This window comes from Glycine max, chromosome 13, assembly GCF_000004515.6.
Source record: "Glycine max cultivar Williams 82 chromosome 13, Glycine_max_v4.0, whole genome shotgun sequence".
In the NCBI taxonomy this organism is placed as follows: Eukaryota; Viridiplantae; Streptophyta; class Magnoliopsida; order Fabales; family Fabaceae; genus Glycine; species Glycine max.
The window spans coordinates 37,652,994-37,675,680 of NC_038249.2; the positions used below are offsets into that span (position 1 = coordinate 37,652,994).

General features: G+C 31.1%; 2 protein-coding genes across 4 annotated transcripts; one reads left to right on the top strand and one right to left on the bottom strand.

Annotated features, from left to right (window-relative positions):
- Positions 1 to 1,693: 1,693 nt before the first annotated feature.
- LOC100789383 (uncharacterized) lies at positions 1,694 to 5,955 on the bottom strand. 2 transcript variants are annotated; one of them, XM_006594729.4, is made up of 7 exons: positions 5,476 to 5,955; positions 4,126 to 4,203; positions 3,754 to 3,788; positions 3,546 to 3,601; positions 2,697 to 2,792; positions 2,479 to 2,557; positions 1,694 to 1,960 (listed from the first exon to the last, which is right to left on the bottom strand). In XM_006594729.4, the coding sequence occupies exons 1-6, from the start codon at positions 5,887 to 5,889 to the stop codon at positions 2,502 to 2,504; spliced, it is 735 nt and encodes a 244-aa protein (XP_006594792.1). In that variant the 5' UTR covers positions 5,890 to 5,955; the 3' UTR covers positions 1,694 to 1,960; positions 2,479 to 2,501. The 2 variants fall into 2 exon arrangements, with proteins under 2 accessions (XP_006594792.1, XP_003543265.1); XM_003543217.5 differs by having other exon boundaries at positions 1,694 to 1,990; positions 5,476 to 5,954.
- Positions 5,956 to 11,877: 5,922 nt separating this feature from the next.
- On the top strand, positions 11,878 to 16,744 carry LOC100789910 (ADP-ribosylation factor GTPase-activating protein AGD5). Of its 2 annotated transcripts, none has more exons than XM_006594730.4 (11): positions 11,878 to 12,161; positions 12,967 to 13,025; positions 13,205 to 13,295; positions 13,929 to 13,983; positions 14,083 to 14,173; positions 14,292 to 14,511; positions 14,817 to 15,018; positions 15,200 to 15,378; positions 15,552 to 15,785; positions 15,861 to 15,925; positions 16,348 to 16,744. In XM_006594730.4, the coding sequence occupies exons 1-11, from the start codon at positions 12,111 to 12,113 to the stop codon at positions 16,505 to 16,507; spliced, it is 1,407 nt and encodes a 468-aa protein (XP_006594793.1). In that variant the 5' UTR covers positions 11,878 to 12,110; the 3' UTR covers positions 16,508 to 16,744. The 2 variants fall into 2 exon arrangements, with proteins under 2 accessions (XP_006594793.1, XP_003543266.1); XM_003543218.4 differs by having other exon boundaries at positions 11,880 to 12,161; positions 14,817 to 15,057.
- Positions 16,745 to 22,687: the final 5,943 nt, after the last annotated feature.

The following is a 22,687-nucleotide window of genomic DNA, read 5'->3' on the forward strand; positions in this document are numbered from 1 at the left end:
ATTTCACCAAGTCTTATGTTGTTGCAGTTTGTGATTGTTTCTTTGACTGGATGGGGTGTACTCTTCTATATCGGTTACAAGTTCTTCACTAGAGGCAAGGGCAAAAATGAAGAGGTACATAAGTTTACCTTTATGTGTTTGGTATGAGTTTTAGGGCTCCTTCTTACACTCTGGAGTCTGGAACTTTCTTATGAATTCTAGTTTGGCATGTCTTGCTGCAGACAATTGGAGAATCAAACAAGGCTTGAGGTTGCTATAAAATCTGCTAAGAAGTTGTCCTACTTGACTTCAGCAATACTAGTTGTGATTTTTATCTTTATAATAATGAGACTAGTTTTAGTAGCAAGGGTTTAGAATAATCACACCTTTTAGAAATATATCATTGTTATCAGTGTTATGGTATATATTTTCTATCACATCGCCATTCGCCACTGGTAAATGGTAATAAATTCAAGCATTTTATGGGATATAAGCCAGTGAATACTATAACCGAATTGTTCAGTCAATTTATCATAGAACTAAGCTGAATTTACTAAATGACTATTTATTAATTTGTAGACTTGTAGATGTAGTGTAGGCATAAGAGTAACTAGGGTGCTCAAATTCAATCCTTTAGAACCGCCAAATCAATTTTTATTATATATATACAAAGACAAAATAATCTAACCATTTAATAAAAGTAAATAAATAAATATTAAAAATAATTAATTTGTTCAGTTCAGGTTGACTTTTGGATCCCATTTTTCAAATAAATCCAATCACATCTTTAAAAATATTATACTTTTTTTATTTTACTTCCAAGTAATAACAATTAACAATTCCTTATAATTAATAAGTGACCATAACAACTAATGACATTTCGTGACTGCCGAGGGTGCTTGAAACATATAAGTTAGTTAGGTGTTAAAATATCAAAATCTCATCGTCATCAATAAGCAAACTTAAATCTTTATAATATTATTTATTTAAGGGATATAGAAAAAGCAAACTAATCATTAAGCTAGCAAGTTCTTTGAGGAAAGTACACAAAACAAAACAAGTAGACCAAAAGAAAAAGGAAAAACACTATTTAAAAAATGATGTTTTAATGTCATATTTCCTGATGATAAAAATAAAATAAAAGATAAGAATCTAAATCATCTAATCCAATTTAATTTAACAAATTTTTTATTTGATTTTGAACCAAATTCAATAACTTAATTTTATTTGATTGAATCAACATTGATATTATCTTCATATTGATCCAAACTGAATCACAAGAACGTGTAAGAACAACTTTTGCATGATGTTTATTTTACTTTAAAAGTTAAGCAACGGTAGCTTCTTAACAGAATGTAATTTATAGGACTGGTTTAGTAATTCTTTTGGAATAATATTGTTAACGAGTAGAGTTAAAAAAAAAATGAAAGTCCACAAGAAAAATGTAAATAACTAGAGGACATTTGAAAAAGAACATGCATAGATTATTTGAACTCAAAAATATATTATGACTCCTATGAATATTTTCAACTTATTTCAATATTTATTTTCATGTAACTGTTCAAAATAAGTTCATTTTAATTTATTTCAACAAATTTCATGATCAAATTCATGACGTAAGCGCTCATATGATAATAACTTTTTAAATAAACGTTTAATTAAGTTGTTTTTGTTAGTTCAAATACAGCCAGGTTAAGCAATCGGTAGCCTGACATTGAAATGAAGCATCTTTATTAACCCCTAAACTTTCTATGCAACAATGAAAGGAAAAAATGAAGCAGCATTTGGTACACCAAAATAATAAAGGTGTGACCTGAGAAACATCACTGTCAAAACTTATATTACAATTGCAATGTTACTCTGTTCACAAAACTCCTCTCGTGAATGTGTTACTTTGCTCATCACACTCCTCTCTTGAATGTGTGTCATTCATTGTGTCTTCAATATGACGGAAAATGCAAGCCACAGCCTGTTCTTTAACCTAATAAGATTGGTGTTCAGTGTAGTCATCCTAAAAATTTAATAAGAATTTCAGAAAGGTAATTATTTAGTGGCCAAAGAGAAATAATTATTAGAACAAAAACAGACTCTATTGCATTGGTATTTCGAAAAAAAATACTAAGTCATAGATTCAAATGCCACCACTGAAAAAATATACTTAAGATCTAGTATTTTGAAATTTCATTTACTAACTCTAAATACTAAGGCATCTTTTAAGTTAAGTCATTAACTAATGCATCGGTATCAAATCAAAGTACTACTCATCCTAAAGGGTTTTTGTAAAGGTGGAAATTGTACACAGGAAACATCTAAGTGCTATTTTCTATCTTCAGGTGAATGAATGTTAAGCATCGCTTGGCAAATTACAATTTGGTAAAAGTGTGGGTTAAACCGGTATATATACTAGAAAGTTGGAGGAATGACAAAGATCATGATTCATGATTGATAGGCTTAATTAACTGTATTCAACTCAAAATTTGCTAATTACTTCACACTTACCAACATGTTATAGCTGTGAAGACTCAGTCTACATCATTAATTTCAGCTTCAACATCAATTGCTTTACCAGAATCTTTTTCTGCCAAGACAGAAACAACGGCACATGGCATCATCAACAAAGATTAAGGATAATAAAAAGAGGGGAGATAAGTGAGATAGTTGCATTTAACCACAATGTACTTTTAAGGGTAAAAGGAATCAAGCCTTGTGAAGATTACCTTTTCTAGAACGGGTGAAATTATTGAATGCTTGTCCAAATGTAGTAGTTTGGTTTGAAAACTTGACAGAGTCCTTCACAAACTCATTGCCAACAACTGATATCAAAATAAACTTCAACAGTGAGAAATGTTCACATTGTGATTTTCATAAAGACAGTGAATGATATAAAACATTCTAATTTATCATTTTCACTTTCAGAACACAAAATGAAAATTACACTAAGTATCATTAAGATAGGTGGTGGGCATCTCTATGAATCAAAAGGGTTATCTCAGAAAAGACCATCATTATCTCCCAGGCAATTAAAGCCATCAGAACATTAAAAGATAATTAACTAAAACAACATATCGGTTTGTAGTTAGAAACACTGGCTAATCATTCATCTTATTTTAGGATGGCAAGTCTTCTGCAACCTGTAGATTTTTTAATTTCATTTGACAAAAACACAGGGCTAAATGAATTTACACAAAAACAAAAGTTACCACAAGATGTGGTTTGACATGTTTAAAGACAAAAGGAAAATAAAGTAGGAAGAAGTCCACAATTGTCAGTGTTAAACAACTAAGTTGTACTTTGGAGGTCAGATCAAAACTAAGTTGCATGGATGCAGGTGTAGTATCGGTACCCAATACAAATACAGAATATGACAAAAGGAAGTTCCAAAAATGTTTTTAAGAATTAAAAAGTCACAACATATGTAGAATGGTCATTAACAGTCTTGACTAAAATCAATAATAAAACTTACTCCAGTTAATTTTATAACCAAAGCTAGAAATAGTTCAGTGTAATACTGACAGAACATGACAGGGAGAATTTAAGGACTGGCAAGCAAAACAATCCATTATTACCAGAAAAAGGTTGACCACAAAAAGGGCACAGCTGCAAATCATCATTCAGAGAGGATCTGAAACAGATAATTAGACATTATAAAGTAAAGGTGGTTAGTTGAATTACAGCAACAAAGCCTTATCCCACTAGGTGAGGTCGGTTACACGGCTAAAAACCAAAGTTTCAAGAATATTACTAGCTTAACAAGATGTGTCAAACAAATCTTACTTGAAAACCTGAAAATCATTTCCACAATTTGGACACTGCATATAAAACAAAGAAAAACCCAGTCAGTACAGGTTACAACATACAAGTCACCTTAGAATAAACTATTTCTCAATATTCATAGTGCTTACAATAACTGGATAGCATAAAATCAAGAAATTGATATCAGAATAATAAAAAGGCTAGTTTGATATAAAATAACAAACATATTTTTTTTTGTACAAATTCCTCAGTTGGGGAAAAATGACTTCATACTTAAACATTGAAGTGTGTAAAAGCAATAAAATAAAGTAACGGTAAGCAATATAACTCAATTTATAAAGTATAAGTTAAAAGAGCAAGAAGTTTCAGATTTAAATTTTGAAGAATCCTCACAGTGCCTTGCATTATATCTCGCCCTGCCCACCAGAGGAAAGCACCAAGACCTACTATTGGTATTAACACTGCAACGAGCTGCAAATGAAAAAGTAAAGGAGAAGAGAAATCAAATCAGTCAGTTGATCAATTTACATGTACTAATTTAGGAGAAACACGTTTGTTGGAAGACATTAATGACCTCCAAGGAATTAAAGGACAACTCTTTGAAAAAATAATTTACATTCAACAAAAAGAATTTACATCACAATATTTTTTATGAAATACTAACAACAATGCCGATTTTCTTATACAGGTGTAAATTAAGAAATGAAATAAAAGCAGGCAACAAGAGATTATCCCCATGTCACCGAACAGGTAGTCTGGACTTGCATTGGAGCACAAAGTCTGTCTCAGTCAACCTAGACGTAGATGCGGAAACCTTCTTAAGCATTTTGCTGTCCAAAGTTATAATAACCAAGAAGACTAATCACTAATATAAGAACCTATTTAAGCTTTTCACAGACTGAGAATTTAATTCTTTTTTTCTAGTTAAACACTTAAGAAGGTTTGATCAGCTCATTTAACACCTCCACCAGGGTAACTGCCAATTCTGACCACAAAAACACAAATAGTCTAAAAGCATAGAATTTTTATTTAGTAAGTCGGTGCACCTAACAAGGTATTGGAAATTATCCTTCACCTGTTTTTAATTCAATAGCTTATCCAAAAAACAAAGAAAAAAGAAATTGGCACACTGATGTCTATCTTTTTATTGCCTTTGTTTGGATATGTTAGACTAAAACAGGATTTATAACAAACTACAATTAGAAGATGGGAAGAATGGTGTAATAGGGAAGCACCAGGAGAGTGGAAGATTCTACTAAGGAGTGTAATAAATTAGGAAAACCTATTTGATAACGATAGACTCTGCCATAATAAATTATGCATTTGGTTCCTCTGTTAATCCGTTTTCATTCTATCTTGTTGTTTTCTTCATCTAAAGTGGTGTACTAAGTGAATTTCATATAGCAAAAAAATTCAATATATTGTATGATGATAGCAAGAGAAAGAGCTATGGCACAAGCCTAAGGTTGCTACTCCTACTCATGTGAACTTCATAATAGCATCCAAGGCATAAAAAAGACCAAGTGCCAACTATCAATGCAATAGCTTAAATATGGGCTCAACTAAAACTAAAAGTAGAAACCACTCAGCACAGAAAGCTGGATAACTGAAAAGCAAGATGGAAATGAAGTATATAGCATATACAGAATTAATACGAACTTCCAATATATCAATAAAATTGTGCTGATTAAGCTAAATATGACACAATTAAAGCAAACCACGAGAGGGAATATTGAACAATACCCAAATGGACACAATAGCATCCAAAATCCAACCAAGTTGCCCAGTCATAGAAAGGTAAGTCAATCCAATAGCTAAAGCAAGGTTTCCCAAAATCCTAGCAGTGGCACCATCATCTCTTCCACCACCACCACCTCCTCCATTGAAGCCAAACCCCTGATTATTCTTCACCAACACCACCCTCTTTTTCCTCTTGCACCCCTTCTCTTCCCACAAAACCCCATTTTTAAACACTTCACCTCCCAAGAAGAACAAGCTCACCCTGCCTGCCGTCAGTTTCAAGTTATTGCCATTAAAAGAACCAAACTTTGTCTCTATCCGAGAGAAAGAGCGAGTGGGTCTCTTGTATATGCCATGGTGGAAGAAGTTGGGCTTCAAGTTCGAACATTTGATAGAGAATTGCACGAGTGTGGTCATGGGAAACGTAAGAGAAAGAAAATCTAGTGTAATGGACTTAGAAAAGGTGTAGACATGGCATTGGAACCTTGTAGATGATATTATTGTTCAGTTTCAAGACTCAATTCCAAGTTGAGTTGTACGATGTATCACCGTTGGATTTTCCTTCACAAGTTCTCTCTCCAAATCCAAAGAAGCGTTGCCACGTCAGCTTCAAGTGACCCCTATAACAAATTATCTTCTTTGGTTACTAGACATCCGTACCAAATTAAAACACGTTTTCATGCTTGATTTTATTAGTTTGAATTTTAAGTTTTTTTTTTTAATTTGAATTTTAAGTTCATTTTATAGTTATTTCAAATTTCAAATTGTTCTAACTTATCAAAAATCTAAAATATAATTTATATATTCAAAAATATTTTTTATTATAATTTTTAATTATAATATAATTTATACATCTAAAAATATGTATTTATTATAAATTTTAGTTATATAAAATAAATATTTATCATGGTACATTACACATGCTAAAATATTTGTTATATTTGAATTAATTTTGTTTTGACCAATTTTCCACACTTAATCCAAGCCCGCAAGCCTTGTGTTTGGCTGTTCGAGCATAACCTCGCACTTGCAATTAATTTGGACAAAGATAATTCTTTATTCTTTATGAATGAATAATTTGTTCTTCCTAGCAACCCTTTTCTAGCATAATCCATCCCTCCCTCCCTCCCTTCCCTATTCATGAGTACGAGAATTTGAAATTAATTTTGGATGTTACATTTTCATGTTATCTCTGTGCCCTTCTTCTATTTTGTCCAACTGTGTCCAGTGTTCAAACTTCTATGGGTTAATTGTTGATTTTTTTTTGTCATGAATGATCCAATACCTTAGGCTGGAATGCTCTTAACATTTTCTGGTTGTGGTTCTACTTTTTTTTTTTTTTTTTTATCATTGTAGTTCCTATCAGTTTCCAAAGCCAAGGGATTATCCATGGGTGGGGAAGTAACAGTTTAGGTGCCTTTTATAATTTGTGTGGATTTAATTTTTATGGTGTTTCTCGATTCAGACATTGATCATACTTTGCCCTTTTTTTTCGGCTTTCAAATCGAAGTTGCTTGTTACAACCTTGTGAATGGCATGGTCAAATTACAATTGACGAGCACCTATAGAAACTGTTATTATATATGATAAAAGTATAGTGCCTCTTCCTTCTGTAGAAACTACAAAATGTAGTATGTTTCATCATTTCTAAGTGCAAGTCCTGATTAAATTTTATTGATCATGTTTCTTGATATGATGGCAGGAAAGGAGCTAGTATGCATCATATCTTCCATATTAGGGGCAAATTCGGACTCCAGGGTTTTTCGTAGGGTTCTGAGTTTTATCTCTCTTCTTATACCTTTTTCTTTTTAACTATTTTTCCATTTCCATGAACCCTATGCAAAACAATAGCAGCACAAAAGCCATATAAAAAAGCAAAAAGAGGGGTCTAGTAGGAGTAAATGATGCTCAAGTAGCAAAAATGTTTCTGAAGTAACCATTGATTCTGGTACATCAATATGCTTCTTTAGGCAAGTGAAACCTCACATACCAAGATGGCTTCCACAATTTCCTATGGAAAACTGTGATCAGGTTTTGGTTAAGGAGAGGAAGTGTGGTGAGAAATTGTGGGAACATTCACTTGCTGGGGAGGAAAACAGTTGCTTATTACAGAACAATGACATTAATAGAAATAGAGAGAAAGACACAAGGATGGAATTGCCAATGGGAAGAGAAAGAATGTAGATGCATGGGATATGTAAAGTATGGTTGAGGAAAATGAAGATGAAAAAATATGGTATGATTATTATGGAAATGAAATGATGTTTTTAACTGCTTGACTTCTCTTTTACTTGGGCATACTGACAAAACTTCAGATAATAATAATATTAAAACACTATGTTGCTTGTTACTAACAGTGACCATGGTTAATTACTATAATCTTCAGGGTTTACTATGCTGTTTCAATGTCAGTGACAAGTGAAATCTACTTGTTTTGCGTTTAATGAAACGGTAGCTATTCCCCAAAAGCTCTTGGGTGTGACTTTTGACAAACTCTTGGCATATTTACATAGTGCTCTCATACGATAGTCGATAGTAGAGTTTCAGTTGTAAAAGAGAAACCTCAGGATTTTGTCATCATAGTGATAATGCATTTAGTTTTAGTAGCCAAGAATCATGCCTCCACAGTGCCGGCGATGATGGCTTGCCAGTTGCATACTGCAATATATCAGTAGCAGTTATATTTGTACACTTAACAAGTTTTACGTTTGATTTACAGATTCTGATTAAATTTCACTATGGTTAAGCCATACATAGATCCTCCAAAATGGAAATTGCTCGCGCTTATGGTGCTTTTCTATAACTTCGCTTTTTATTCTTTGTAACATTTCCCACATCACTTGTAATACATCTTCATATATGCAACTATGCAAGTCTTTGAAGCTTCACCAGTCCTGCTCCTGCAGCAAAAAACAGGTTCATGTAATTGTGTTAGTGCACTTGATTATCGAAAGATGCATGTATGATGTAAACTATTATAAATTGACCATCACTAAAAAACGATTTTCTGATACGCCAGATATTTTTATATAAAGAACATTTTTCCGTGTTACAAATTACATTAAATTATAGATAATGTAATAATATATATTCACATGTGCGTGCATATTCAAATACACATAATTTTGTAAAATTAAAAAAATAATAAATAAATATATTCAAAAATACAATAATGTAAAATTTACTATAAATTAAAAACTTAATATCCATGTATGTGATATTGGATTAAAATTATATGGTGTCTTGATTCTTTTTAGATGAAGAGAAACAGAAAGTAGTCTTTAAAAAACAAACAAAATTAAAAAGGCGAACAAATAAACATTGCCCGAAATAATTAATCTTTCTTTACAGCTATGATTAAAATAAATGATTAGATGTAGGAATGACAGAAACCAATTATAATAACTTGATTAGCAATAGTTAAACAATGGTTTCTTTCTTGCCATCCCTATTAATAAAAAGCAATCAAGTAGCATATAGTCTATAATATACATAGGCAAATAAAAACAGAGAGCGCAGAACACGCCAAGAGAAGCGAGCCAAATAGATGTCACATGGCCATTTAAGTGGCTTTTATCCCATTCCACTCGCTATTAGTTGGACTAATGGATTCATATCTTTTTTCGGGTGTCTTTACTCTTAGCAATCCTCATTCCTCCTTTTGTCAATTCAGTCTTATGATTTCGAGTACAGATAAAAAAAAAAAATATTCACATTTAGTATAAGCCAATAATTATAACTCCACATCTCAAATGAAATTCTTCTATTTTAACTGTTTCCAAACATGATTTAAAGCACTCCAAACTTACCTTGGTTTCAAATTTGAGTTATCTAAAATCACGTTAGCTAACGTGATTTTAAGTGAATATTCATATATTTAGTCTGCATGTTTAGCTTGACGCTGGGACGTACGACATACTGGATCCACGTCTACTCAAAGCCAATACTCGTTATTAGGTGAACCTATACTTATTTTTGTAAATATAAATAAATTTTAATTAATGATAGAGAGTATAAGAGTATATCACTGATATTTTTCATATTTGTTTAGAAAAATAGGTCCAACCGCATGAGAGGGCTTTATCCAAGTCATTCGGCTTTAATATAAAAATAGGTCCACCAGCAGGAGTGTATTATTATTTTTTTAAAAGGATGAGTGTATTATAAGTACAGTATATCACAAACATTTATCATATGTGACATTTTTCATAATTAAAATACAATGTATTTTAGTTATATTCTTAATTTTGAATATTAATTGTATAAAAAGTATTTAATAAATAATATTCGTATAATATGATATTATATTTATTTTGATATTGTTTTCCAAAAAGAATATTTATTTTGATATTAATTATTTATATATACATATAAAGTAAATCTTATTTTTTTAATTTTTTATAACTAGTGATTAGGACATTTGACTTTTCGGTGAAACTTCAAGGTATTTTTACAAATTTTAATTCTTTAGACTGATTAGGAGAATAATCTTCAATTTGAAAATTAATCATATTTAAAGCTTATTATCCATCTCCAATGATATATTGTGTGGGGTTTATACTTATTTTATTTTACATTTAATTATAAATAATATTAATATTGATGTATTATATATGTTAATTAAATAGGACGATTTGGTCTTGTCGCCATATATTATCAAGTCTTGATTGAGTCTAACTCTTGTTAAAATAAATAATCCTTTCAAAAATTTGCATCAAGTGGGTATTAAAATGAAATTGTCTCAACTTCTTATATGCATACTCTTAATTGTTAGTTTACACGAGTGAAGAATGGGAGAGCACGTATGAGTGTGGAATAGGGGACTTTTTGTCCCAATCCATTTGGCGAAAAAAAAAGAGTGTGGAACAATACTAACCATTACAAGGATCCGAAGACCTAAGTTAGAAAGTAACTTTGGCATAAGTTACAACACAAATTGAACATTAGATCATACCTAGGTGAAGGACATAAGCTATATTTATGTTTAGATTAAAGTTGAAAAAAAATATTTTTTTGGATTTTAATGTACAATAACAAATTTCAATGCACAAAATGAAGAACGAAAAACTTGTTGGTTTGAAAACAAGTATACTTTTAAACTCTTTTAACCGAAATCAAACATGCACAAAATCTTTTGTATTTATTAGGCGAGGGGTGTTTTACCCTAAAATATGTGGCAAAGTTACTAACTTTGGTGGGTAAGTAGTTGTATGTGGTCATATCTAAGATTGGATGCCTCTTGTTTCGATTAGGATCAAAGCTCAAAGTTTGTCAAGTGATTTTCTTATAAGGCTTTATGCGATAAGCACAGAGAGTTTTCTAAAAAGGCAATACCTCATAAAATTGGTTAATGATTTTTCTTGTAACATGAGTTGAAGTAAATTTGTCAAGTGATCCAGAATAAGATATTAACCTAAGTTGATAATCAATTGTGTTTCAAGGTCCGTTCCGATCCTGAAAAAAAAAAGATTTTGTCAAGATGTTTGTTTCTTGACCACTAATATTATCTTGATTGGGTCTATTGCACTAAACCTATATGAAATATCATTTTTTTATTGAGTCAAATCCATATTATATCACAAAATACATCTTTGGAGAGGATGAGAGAAATTTTAAATATATCTAAATTTTGAACAAAAAAATTCATAATAAATTCAAAGATATAAAACTTGTGAGAATACTCCTATAAAAAGTCATAACTTTTAATTACAGTGATTAAAAAAATATAAAGTATCATCTATTTTAATATTAGAGAAAATTTAATACCATGATTTACTTGTTCATATTCGTAATTTAGCAATTTAATTTCATGTGAATTCGTGTAAGTACTTGTAATTTTTATATCTACAACTTTTATATTTGTTTTTATTTTCCATATTATATCACAAAATACATTAGTATTTCCTGATGCCGGGAGTAAGTAGTTAAGAAAAGAAATTGTTGTTGCAAAAAAAAAAAAAAAGAAATTGTTGAAATCCCTGTACATATTTCAAAATTTACAGGAAGTTTAGGCAATGATATTTTTGTTTTCATACCGAAATAATGGTAATCATCCGTATAAGTCAAATAGAAAAATACAACCAAACTTCTAAACATAAGGAAAGAACACAAAATGTTCAACACCAGAAAGATCTCCTTGTTTACATTGAAAAATATTGTTTCCTCACTTCTGATTTCATTCCAAATGGGTAAGAACCAAAACTTGTGCATTTTTTCAGTAAAGGGAAAGGTCACTCTTCTTTCTCTTTCATAAAAGCCAATAAATTATACAAATTAATTCATGACATAAATGTCATAATCAAAATACATAAAAATAAAATAAATATGCGTAGGTGACAAAAAAACTATAGAAGCGTGTGGGCCGAAAAACATATAGAGAAAATATAGGGAAAACGCATATAATATAATAAAAGAAAGTCAAGGAGTGCGTCTCAGTGGCGACGTTTTCTTCTTCGTATTTTCACTTTTTGGTCGCATATTAATAATCGGAGACGAGAAGTGTAGTTTTAGTGGGAGAAGGAAGAAGATTGACAGAGAGAGAGAGGAAGGAGCGCGAAAAGACTAAATTGACCTTGGATCTTCGTCTTTCCTCTCTCTCCGATTCGTTTTTCGTTGGTCTTCTAAAAGCTTCTTCCACCATGAACAGCAAGGCCAACGTTTCCAAAGAGCTCAACGCCAAGCACAAGAAGGTTTCTCTCTTCGTGCTTTTTCTTTTTATTATTATTTCAATTTCGATTTGTGAATCCTGCATTCGCTGATTAAATAATTGCCTCGGATCATTAATCGGAACTTGTTCTTGGATTTGAATCCGTCGCTGTCCGATATGCATATCGCGAAATTTTGAAAGTGAGAAAGTTTCGATTCTATCTGTTTTATTGCGAATGTATATGGCGTAATTAGCGATGTTGCAGACAAATGACTGAATGAGTGATTGGTTGGTTAGTTTTGATTGTTATGATGTTCAGTTACTGATGGCTGGTAGGTTCATCGATCTTTCGTGTTTCGGTATTTTTGGGGATTAATCAATCGGAATATTGTGGTTCGGTAGTTTGGATCCTTTTTTTTTCTGATGCTCGCTTAGTTTTGATATTTCCTTTTAGAGGTGTGTTAGTGCTATTTACTTGCTCAATGAAAGAGTATGAAGCTAATAGAAGCTTGGCTGATGTGATTCTTCAAAATCTCTGTCCTTATTATAAAGAACAGTCCAAAAAATATAATTTAGGTATTTTTAGTGGTTTTCTTGAGTAGTTGTAGATTTTTAATTCTAAGGAGGATTTAATCTGTCTGGACTGAAGAGGTGGATTTGAGTCATCTTATATACTGATCTTGAGAAATGAATAGACATTGGGGTTTAAAAAATTTATGGTGTTTTATTCAGCTTATGTTTTGAGTGAAAAAAAAAAAAACAAACTTAATGTGTTTGTGTTATAGACTAGTCTCATTTTTTGCTTTCCTTCTCTTTACATTGTTTCTTTCTTTACTCTAAATGTGCAGATACTGGAAGGACTTCTTAAATTACCAGAGAATAGGGAATGTGCTGACTGCAAAGCTAAGTATGTATTTGGCTGGATCTGAATGATTTTATCTGGATTTTATGTCAGTAACAAATCAAGCAAAGAGATGCTACTTGGTTCATGCAATGTGGACTGTCTCTATATTATGCATTTTCTGGATATATAGTTGTTATTATTATTGTTGTTGACTCAACTTTTTATGATAATTTACTTTGCAGAGGTCCAAGATGGGCTAGTGTAAATCTTGGCATCTTTATATGCATGCAGTGTTCAGGAATACATCGAAGTTTGGGGGTACATATATCAAAGGTGATGTTATGTTCCTTGGCATGATCAGTCTGTATAACAGTGAATATACAAATATAAGCGATTAAGATCTGTGGCTTCTGTTATACAGCTGAATAGCTGATAGCCTGATACTAAAAAGGTTTTAGTTATATCTATAAAAAAATCTGGGAGGGAAAATGTATATTATATTGGCTTGTGGAAATAGGAACTTTCAATTTGATAATATAGTATGTTTATGTGCTTTGCATGTGTTGTAGCAATTTTAATGTGGCTAATTGAATGTTTCATTCTGAAAAATACTGCATTTAGTGTATGGGTTAATTTAACACCCTTGCTAGTAATGAGTGATGACAAACAAAAGGTTTTCGAAGAATCTGAACAAGTATCATCAATAGTTCCTTCCTTAAATGGAAATTGAAATCTTTTTCTTATTCTGAAAAGTGTTAGGCTGATAAATTTGGTTGACTAAGTTTTCAATTTGATTTGTTACTTTTCCATTAAAAATTCATGTAATAGTACTGACTGAATGTGATGCAGGAATAACTGAAAAATGTCTCCTAAGTCTGAAATGTAGAAATTATGAAGTATCTATTCTAAGGACTTTCTTAACCACTTATGCCAATCTTGTATATTTACTTATGACTTTCCTTGCAGGTTCGTTCTGCAACCCTGGACACTTGGCTTCCAGAGCAAGTTGCATTCATTCAATGTAAGAAAATTTGAATGGTCATGAGTTTGTTGTTATTTTGAATTTGTCTGATGTGCATTAATTATGTAATAACTCCTGTATTGTTTTGATCCTGTACAGCAATGGGAAACGAGAAAGCAAATTGTTTCTGGGAAGCAGAATTACCTCCAAATTATGATAGAGTTGGAATTGAGAATTTCATTCGTGCAAAGTATGTCTATGATAAACTCCTTGAATCATGCTAAATTTTTATCTTTGTACTGTTTGAAGTGTATGCTATTTGTTTTGTGCACCTAGTTTCAATCATTGTATATATTTAAACTTTAAAGGTATGATGAAAAGAGATGGGTTCCAAGAGATGGGAATTCAAAAACACCTTCTGGATTTCGGGAAGAGAAAAGTCCTTCACATTGGCAGAGGCCTGTGGAGAGAAGTGGTTATGCCGCTGTTTCTGAAAATAAATTTGAGGAAAGGAAGAAAATCCAACCATCAACTGCAATTCCTGCCGCAAGAATTAATGTTCCTGCTCCTCCCAGAGCACCTGAGCAGGTAATCTCTTTTCCCCCCTTTGTTTTATTACTGTTTTGTGGACATTTTTTTTGTTTGACATCTTTTGTTGCCCCTACATGTGCTATTGCACTTATGTCTGTTCTTCTGCAATTAGTTTCATGAGTTACTACTGTTATACAAAGAATTTGCATATTTGCAATAAAATGATTAATTTTGCTTTTAGAGCTTAGCATAGATTATTCCCCCTTTTTAGTATAAAAATAAATAAATTATCTCCTTGCTCTTCTTTAAATTTCAGAATTATTATTGTTTATAGTGGTATAAAATAATCCATTTATGAACAGGTAACTCCTATTACCAAACCTCAGCATGTGGAGAAAGTGGAATCAGTAGCACCACAACCACAAGCTCCCCAACCACTAGCTGAAACATCAAAGCAGGCTACAGACACAGTTAAAAATAACCCTCCTAAAGTTGACTATGCCACAGACCTTTTCAACATGTTGTCTATGGATGGCCCCAATGAAAATGGCTCTGAGGCAGCTGGTACAACTACTGATGATAATCACTGGGCAGGTTTCCAGTGTATGTTTGTGTCCTTATAAAAAAAAATTGCACTATGAAAACTCAATTGAAAGTGTTGCTAGATTGTTTTGGAAGATTTGAAGTTGCTTCCATTATTTTGGGTAGAACTTGGGTTGTAATTTTGTTGCTATAACTGTTTCAGCTGCTGCAGAGGTGTCAACAGCTGAGAAGACTAGTCCCCTGAAAGCAGCTGATAGTACTCCAGGTTCTGCATCTGGAATTGAGGATCTTTTCAAAGATTTACATCCTGTGACACCAAGTTTGACTCCAGAAAAACCACAGAAAGATGTGAAAAATGATATCATGAGCCTCTTTGAGAAGGTACTAGCCAATTCTTCTGTAGGTTTGCTTAGTCTTATTTATTGAATATATAAATTCTTCTATTATTAATTGACAACAGGAATTAATTAGTTGCACTTTATCATCAGATGCTTTCTCTCTGGTATTTGAAATGCTTTTACCTGACCAGTGATTTGGATATCTGCACTCTGCAGGGCAATATGGTGTCTCCATTTTCTATGCATCAACAGCAGCTTGCCATGCTAGCACAGCAACAGTCTCTTCTAATGGCTTCTGCAGCTAAATCTTCTGGTGGGGATCCTAGGTATCCTGCTAGCATACAACAACCTAGACCCAATGTTCCTATCCAAAGTTGGCCAGCTACTGGCTATTCAATTCCTGGAGTAATGCCCATGGGTGGTCAGGGAGAGTTGCAAAAACTTGTGCAGGTAAGGACTGAAGTAATCCAAATGTTGATGAATGCTTAGTTTTGTCCAGCGACTAACTTGTTTCTCCGCTTTCAGGGTCAGACTAGGAACATGACCCCAGCACATTTTGCAGGGAGTTCTGTTCAATATCCACCATCCAGGTATGTCATTAGTTTGCATGCTTAACATCAAATTAGTCTGTTTGGATGTAGAAATTTTTTACTCAAATATTACCTGATGTCGATCCCTAGAATTCTGAATAATCCTAGGATGATAATTGGTTCCAATCCACTTTGGTCCCACCCGCCAGAACAAATTAGACTGTAGACTGTTGTACCAAAAGGCTATTTTTGAGGGTTCTGTTTCCATTCCAACCACTTTGACTGTGGAAGATACATCCTCTGTCCATCTAGAATTTTCATTTTGTAACTGAGGGTGGTGCCATTAGGCTTGAAAAATTAATCACATTTTCCCTTTATGTCATTGCGTCTTATTACATTCCAACTTGCTTCAAGTTTAATGCATTTGCTGTCAATAACCCTCCTTTTTTTATTTTTGTTGACCGAGTTGACCTTTGATGCAGTTTCTATGGTATGGGACAAGTTCCTCCTCCAGTTAACGGTATGACAATGGGAGTGAGTAAACCTCAGTCAGGAGCTCCTGCAGTGTCATCTACCACTTCACAGTCTGCGAAGGATTATGATTTTTCCTCCTTAACACAGGGAATGTTTATGAAACAGTGATTGATCTTTTTTGTTGGGCAATGCCAGCTATGTCATATACTACCATAGAAGATTAGTTAAAATTACAGCAGGTGCGCTTTCTTTTCTCATTTTTCCCTTGACCTGTCCTTGTGGTGTAATCCATTTGTAGAGCTAGTTCAGGTTTTTTCTCGTTCATTTCAGGTGATTGCTTCATTTGTATCCGTAGTTGTATTCACTATTTATTTATGCACAATAAAATTAGTGATATTTATTATATATTGATATTCCTTCCTTTGCTTCTATATCTCTTTTTTTCATTACTCTTCTATATCGTTTGTTACAGCAGTCAATGCCGAGGTAGTTTTGATGTTTGGTATATCATCATGACGCTGTGGGAGACATACTTCTCCATCCCAAATTAAAATGATTTGACGATGAATTTGAGAGTAGTTATTTAAGTGTGGTTTATCTGATAACGATGTTAGTTAAGATAGAAAATTGTTTTTCACGTGTAAAAGATTCACCACATTATCTTCAAGAAAACCTTCCTTGACAATCATATCTTCTGCCTCACTATAATCTTCATCATTTTCAACTTCCACAATTTTGCCTTCTTCCGTTTCATTTTCAATTCCTTCTGATCCACATGCAGTTCTGTCCTACGACCCATACAATAGCAGCAAATTAATGTTTCGCAATTCAGTCTACAATCATAAAAAAATACATCTACTTCCTTAAATAGTACTTGATACCAAATCTGATTTCGTCACATGACTCATCTACAGTAAATTCAAATTGGCTATTACAACCAGTGTGTAAAGCCTTTTTTCCTTAACCTTTGTTGTGTGGTTTCACCTCCACCACCATCAATCACCCATTAATCAAACCGCAATGAGGAAAATGCGAAAGCAATACACAACAAACTTAGATGGAAAATACTTGGCACCAATGGCTATCACCAAAACCAGAGAGATTGAAAAATAGGAAAAACGCTGTCGCTCACCGCTGCACATATTAGAAGTATATTTATATAAGTTTTGATACATGTGGAAAATAATTAAACATTAATTTGTATCTTAACTATCATCATTAACAGATAAACCCCTTAATTAGCTACTCTCAAGTTGACCATCAGATCATTTTAATCGGCATTCAACGTCTCCTAAAAGTTTTTCAATATGGGAAGCATAAAGGTGTTTCCCTTGGTAGAAGTGGTCTATCATCATACCATGTAAATTTCATTCTAAAAGTGTGATGGAATAAACATTCGATCGTTTGGTCTAGCATTCCATTAGAAATTATCATTTATGATACATTTCTTGACTTTCATAATAGTTGGGAGTATAATTTTTTTTACCAATATATTTTACGAGTACTCGTGATTTAAAAATAAAAACATAATAATTTTTAGTAGTTATTTTAGAGACTAAGATCTCACTCCTAATTATTTAGCGATTTCACAAACAACTTGTAAGAAAAAAGCATTCTTTAAGATTTTACATTGTTTTAAAATTTTGATTGTCATTCTTATGAGTAAGTTATTATATTTAAATTCAAATTAAACAAATTTTATTTTAAATTATAATAATTTTCATAAAAAAATAAATTATATTGTATTATTATTATTACTGCCGTTGTTAAGTTCAAACTAAATTTATTTTAATTTTAAGTTCTAATATATTATATTATCTTTAACATGCTATTGTTTTAATTATAATATTATCTTTAAATTTAAATAAAAGTATATGCTATTTTATATTTTCATATTAATTTGATTTATTAAACGAGTATAATAAAATAATTTTAATTTATATAATTAAATAATTGTGTAAATAAAATATTAAACGTCAAGTATTTGCAAGAATTAAAAGGCTTGCTATCTTTAATTTTATTCTCATTCTGTTATTATTATTATAATTATATTTTCTGATGTAAGATAAGAAATATATCGTCTCGAAATGCACCATCCAAAATTTGAGTCTGTCACCTTTTTTCTCTCACATTTATATGGATAATAGAACAGTGTTGATGAATAAAATGACAAAAAGTGCGTTCAGGAGGTGATATTTGTATGAACAAATAATACATATACATTCACATTATAAGTATAATAATTATCCAATTATACGTTATCAAGATAATTATATTTGAATAAAAAAATCAAGATTGTTTATTTCATTTCTATTATAATTATCTTAAAAATTATACGTAATGGATGATTTTTTTTTCTTGGTTTTATACAAAGAATACACATGCCAATTGATTTCTATTTGTAGTATATGACAAGATAACAGAAATAAAAGTTTTATAAATATGAATTGATATGTATAGATAAGCATGGGAATTTAATTAAGCATCGATGAAGATGAAACACTTCTTGGGGTCCGGGAGACCGCTTCAACGATTGATGTGAAACACAATGCAAGAATGTATAAATAAATGCATAAAGAGCAAGAAAAATTCTTTATATATAATTCATAAAGAACTAACTTGGTGATTCTCACTCTTTCCAGAAAACGCATTTTCTAATGCACAGTATCTCTAAGCAAAAATTTGCAGAGCTTGAGGAAGTTCCCTTTCAGCCAATTGATCTTTCGATTAGATCAATGCCGAAGTTGATGGCATTAAACGGTGCAAAAACTAGTGTTTCAGAAAAGTTGTTATATGGTGCAGCTGCAAAAACAATGAGACATAAGGCTGCTGTTATGAAAAATTAAATTATTATTATATAAAATACAGTATTATCAATTTATCATAGTCCTAATTAAACTTTACATCCTTTAAAAAAAAATCAACTTTTACATAATAGATGATACAAGGTTGAGTATTATTAATTTTTTTATAAATTAAAAAACTCAAATACATATTACATAAACATATATTAACTATACGATCACAAGTAATTCCAGAGTATATAATAATTTCTCCCTTAATACGGTCTTCCAGCAACAAGACATGCACACAGTCGATACTCGATATATATGAAACAAAGACAATACTGGACATATTTTATTTTTATTTTTTTATCAGAAATATCATTTCATTAAAAGCACAAAAAGTGCTGGTTAAAAAATTCATGGAAACCACACAATGTCTCATTATCTATCCCCGCCCAGAACAATATTCTCGTCCAACACCTAGTGTCGTTTTTCTCGACCAGTCACCTCCCAGTACTGGACATATTACTTTTCTTTTGTGTACATAATCTTTCCTTTTTCATTTAAATACCACAACCATAATGTCTCTCATTCTCATCTCTTGTTTAGGATAGTACGGGTTTTAATATGTTGTATCCACAATAAAGTTTACTAATTACTACTACTAACATAAAAATTCAGTTAACTGTTACTCTAGCTAACAACCAGTGTTTTGGCACTTGCTTAGAAATAAATAAAATAAAAAATGCAATTAAAAGTATAATATTTAATCTGAATTGTTTTTTTTACATAATTTAATCTGAATTGTTAGAAAAAAAATGATTTTTCATTTCTATTATTGATGTTTAAAATGTACTTTCTTTGGTGAATGGCTATTCTGAGATCAAACGAGAAAATTTTAATTTAATTGATTTAATTTATACGACTTTATAGCAATGTAGTATTTACAGCATTTATGATATTTTCTTAATTTTTATTTTATTTTACATTCGTGTCGATCTCATCTTACACAATAAATACCTTCCAACCACATTATAAATAAATAAAAAAAATACCTTTCCAACTACAGTCATGTTAAATGGCCAATAAATGTGCCCATGCCCTTGGCATGAGCCACAGAGTTTCCCAATTAAATTGATTTTCAACGTGTGGTCCTATTTTTTTTTATAAAAAAAAACAAAACAAAAGAGAGAATTTTAATAAATAAAAAAAATCCACAATCCACATAAAATTGGCAAACCAGGGTGGGACTAAAGTGCAGAACTTTATACAGTAGATTATATATATATTAGTCGTATTGGGCATGTTGAGGTGAGTTTTGAAGTTGGTTTAACGTGTCACGTATCTAACAGCTTGACGGTGCCATCTAATTGACCAATGCCACAGTACTCCACACAAGCTAATATATATCATCATTCCCCAACAAAATATGACCACGTAATCCATGGCTACTCCTCTTCTTGGACTTGGACGATAACAAAGTGAAATAATACTACTAGCAACAGATAAATTTTAAGTTGATTTGATTTCTTTAAAGTCTTATATTTCTTTATATTTATGTTTTAGTTTCATTGATATGCATATATATGAGCATATCTGACATTATACGCCATAGTTTTAGGTGAAATAGTTCACCAGCTCCCGTTGCCGTCAAAATTTTCTTCAAAAACTAAAACATTTATCATACATTTTGATTAATGATTAGGTCATATGTGAAGTAGCACATCAAAGGTGTCACCTATTATAACTACACATAATTGTTAATGCATGTGAGCGTGCATAAAAGTTTTTTCAATAAGCTAGTAAAATATTTTTTATCATAATTTTAAATATATCCGTATATATTGTTGACATTATTCCTATGTTAAGGATGTAAGAGTATAATATTTTTTTTTTATTTCTATAACTCTAATATTATGTGTGTGTGTGTTTTTTTTGTTTAAAAAATTACAGAGAATAAACCATATAATTGGACCTTCTAGATTTTAAGCCGAATGTTTATCCCGAGACTACAATTACTTGACCTTTTGATGAAACTAGTTTATAAGTTAGGCAAAATAGTTTATAAATTACTAAAATATTTTATTAAACATGATTTTAAAAGTGATTATATTTTGGTAATTAAAAATTTTAAATATTTTATCAATAATTTTTTTTCTTTTTATCACTCTTTTTTTATCACATTACACCAAACAAATTAATAATTTATCTTTCTTCTTTTCATTTCTCTCAAATGATAGACAACTCAAGATTATCCAAAAAAATATTTTTCTAATTTTAATAGTATTCTCTTATATATAGACTCATCCATCATGAGAAAAGATAAAACATAATTATGAATCAAACAATGTCAAGCTTTAAAACTAACCTAACCTAGCTAACTTTAGAAATTGACATTGATTGAAACAATAATGGATGTCTTTATTTATGTTAACACTATTACTATTAACTTTCTAATTAATATAGCATTTATTATTGTTTTTCCCATTATTATAAGTGTTTAAAACATTTAAAAATTACATAAAAATAAAGATATAATTAAGAATATAATAATTAACTACTAATTTTTGTTGAAGTTTTTTTTTTTGTTTTAAAGTTCTAAATAAATAGATACCCCTTCCGATCTCATTTATAAGGAAAAAAATTCAAACTTATTAAAAAAATAGTTAAGTGTATTAAATTCAATTAAAAATATCTTTTAAAACTATTTTTGGTTAGATCTTGATATCAACCATAAATCCTTTATTAAATAAAATATATTTTTTAAGATAGTCTTATTAAATAAAATAAAAATAGTTAAAATTTATTTATATTTGAGACCGAGATATAATGGATTGTTTTGCTTATAAATGAGATTAGAGGGAGTAAATAAAAATAAATTCTTTTAAAAATAGATAAACAACTTAATTAAAAGAAACAAAATAGCATTAATTAGTATTAAGAAGTGGTGTTAACAAAATCGATCATTATAAACATGAGTGTCGTGTGAATAACATTATCACCCATTCTCATTGAAAAGAAACCACAAGTGCAAGCAGTCATGTTCTCAGTCACTGCTCATGCATAGTTTTTTTCATTAATTGTCTTTACGTGCCCATTCTGTCTAACATTTGTTGAAATCTTCTTCGTTCACATTTTCAAGTTGCCAAATCAATAGATAACAATGTCTGACTTTGGTGCATTATAAGTCATATATGATCATGGTCCCGTAGACTCAGAGCTTAGAGTTCTCTCATTTTATTATATAAATTAAAGGCAAATCCAAATTTCCAACTATTTAGTTGAGGTTGGTGCTTGCATGATATCACACAACCCAAATCAAATGCAGCCACATATGTGTGTATGAATGTCTATAAATGCGTCGTATTCGATCAAGTTGATTAGTGTCTTGTTTTGGGGAGTGAAGTAGCAAAATTATTTTTCTATTGTAGGCGATTAGGGAGGATTATTATGAATCACTTACGAAACACAATGCGTATCTATCGTGTTTTGACCGTAAAAGTAGATCATGCATGTCAGTTCCTGATCATCATGCACCTTTTCAATGTAAGGGGTTAGATTA

What these genes read in the sequence shown, in the direction of transcription:
- LOC100789383 (XM_006594729.4), bottom strand. Translation starts at nt 5,889, where the DNA reads ATGACCACACTCGTGCAATTCTCTATCAAATGTTCGAACTTGAAGCCC. An exon ending in AATGATTTTCAGGTTTTCAA is followed by an intron (nt 3,602 to 3,753) that starts GTAAGATTTGTT and finishes TATCTGTTTCAG; the next exon opens with ATCCTCTCTGAATGATGATT. An exon ending in TTTCACCCGTTCTAGAAAAG is followed by an intron (nt 2,558 to 2,696) that starts GTAATCTTCACA and finishes CTGTCTTGGCAG; the next exon opens with AAAAAGATTCTGGTAAAGCA.
- LOC100789910 (XM_003543218.4), top strand. Translation starts at nt 12,111, where the DNA reads ATGAACAGCAAGGCCAACGTTTCCAAAGAGCTCAACGCCAAGCACAAG. An exon ending in GCAAGTTGCATTCATTCAAT is followed by an intron (nt 13,984 to 14,082) that starts GTAAGAAAATTT and finishes GATCCTGTACAG; the next exon opens with CAATGGGAAACGAGAAAGCA. An exon ending in CTCCCAGAGCACCTGAGCAG is followed by an intron (nt 14,512 to 14,816) that starts GTAATCTCTTTT and finishes ATTTATGAACAG; the next exon opens with GTAACTCCTATTACCAAACC.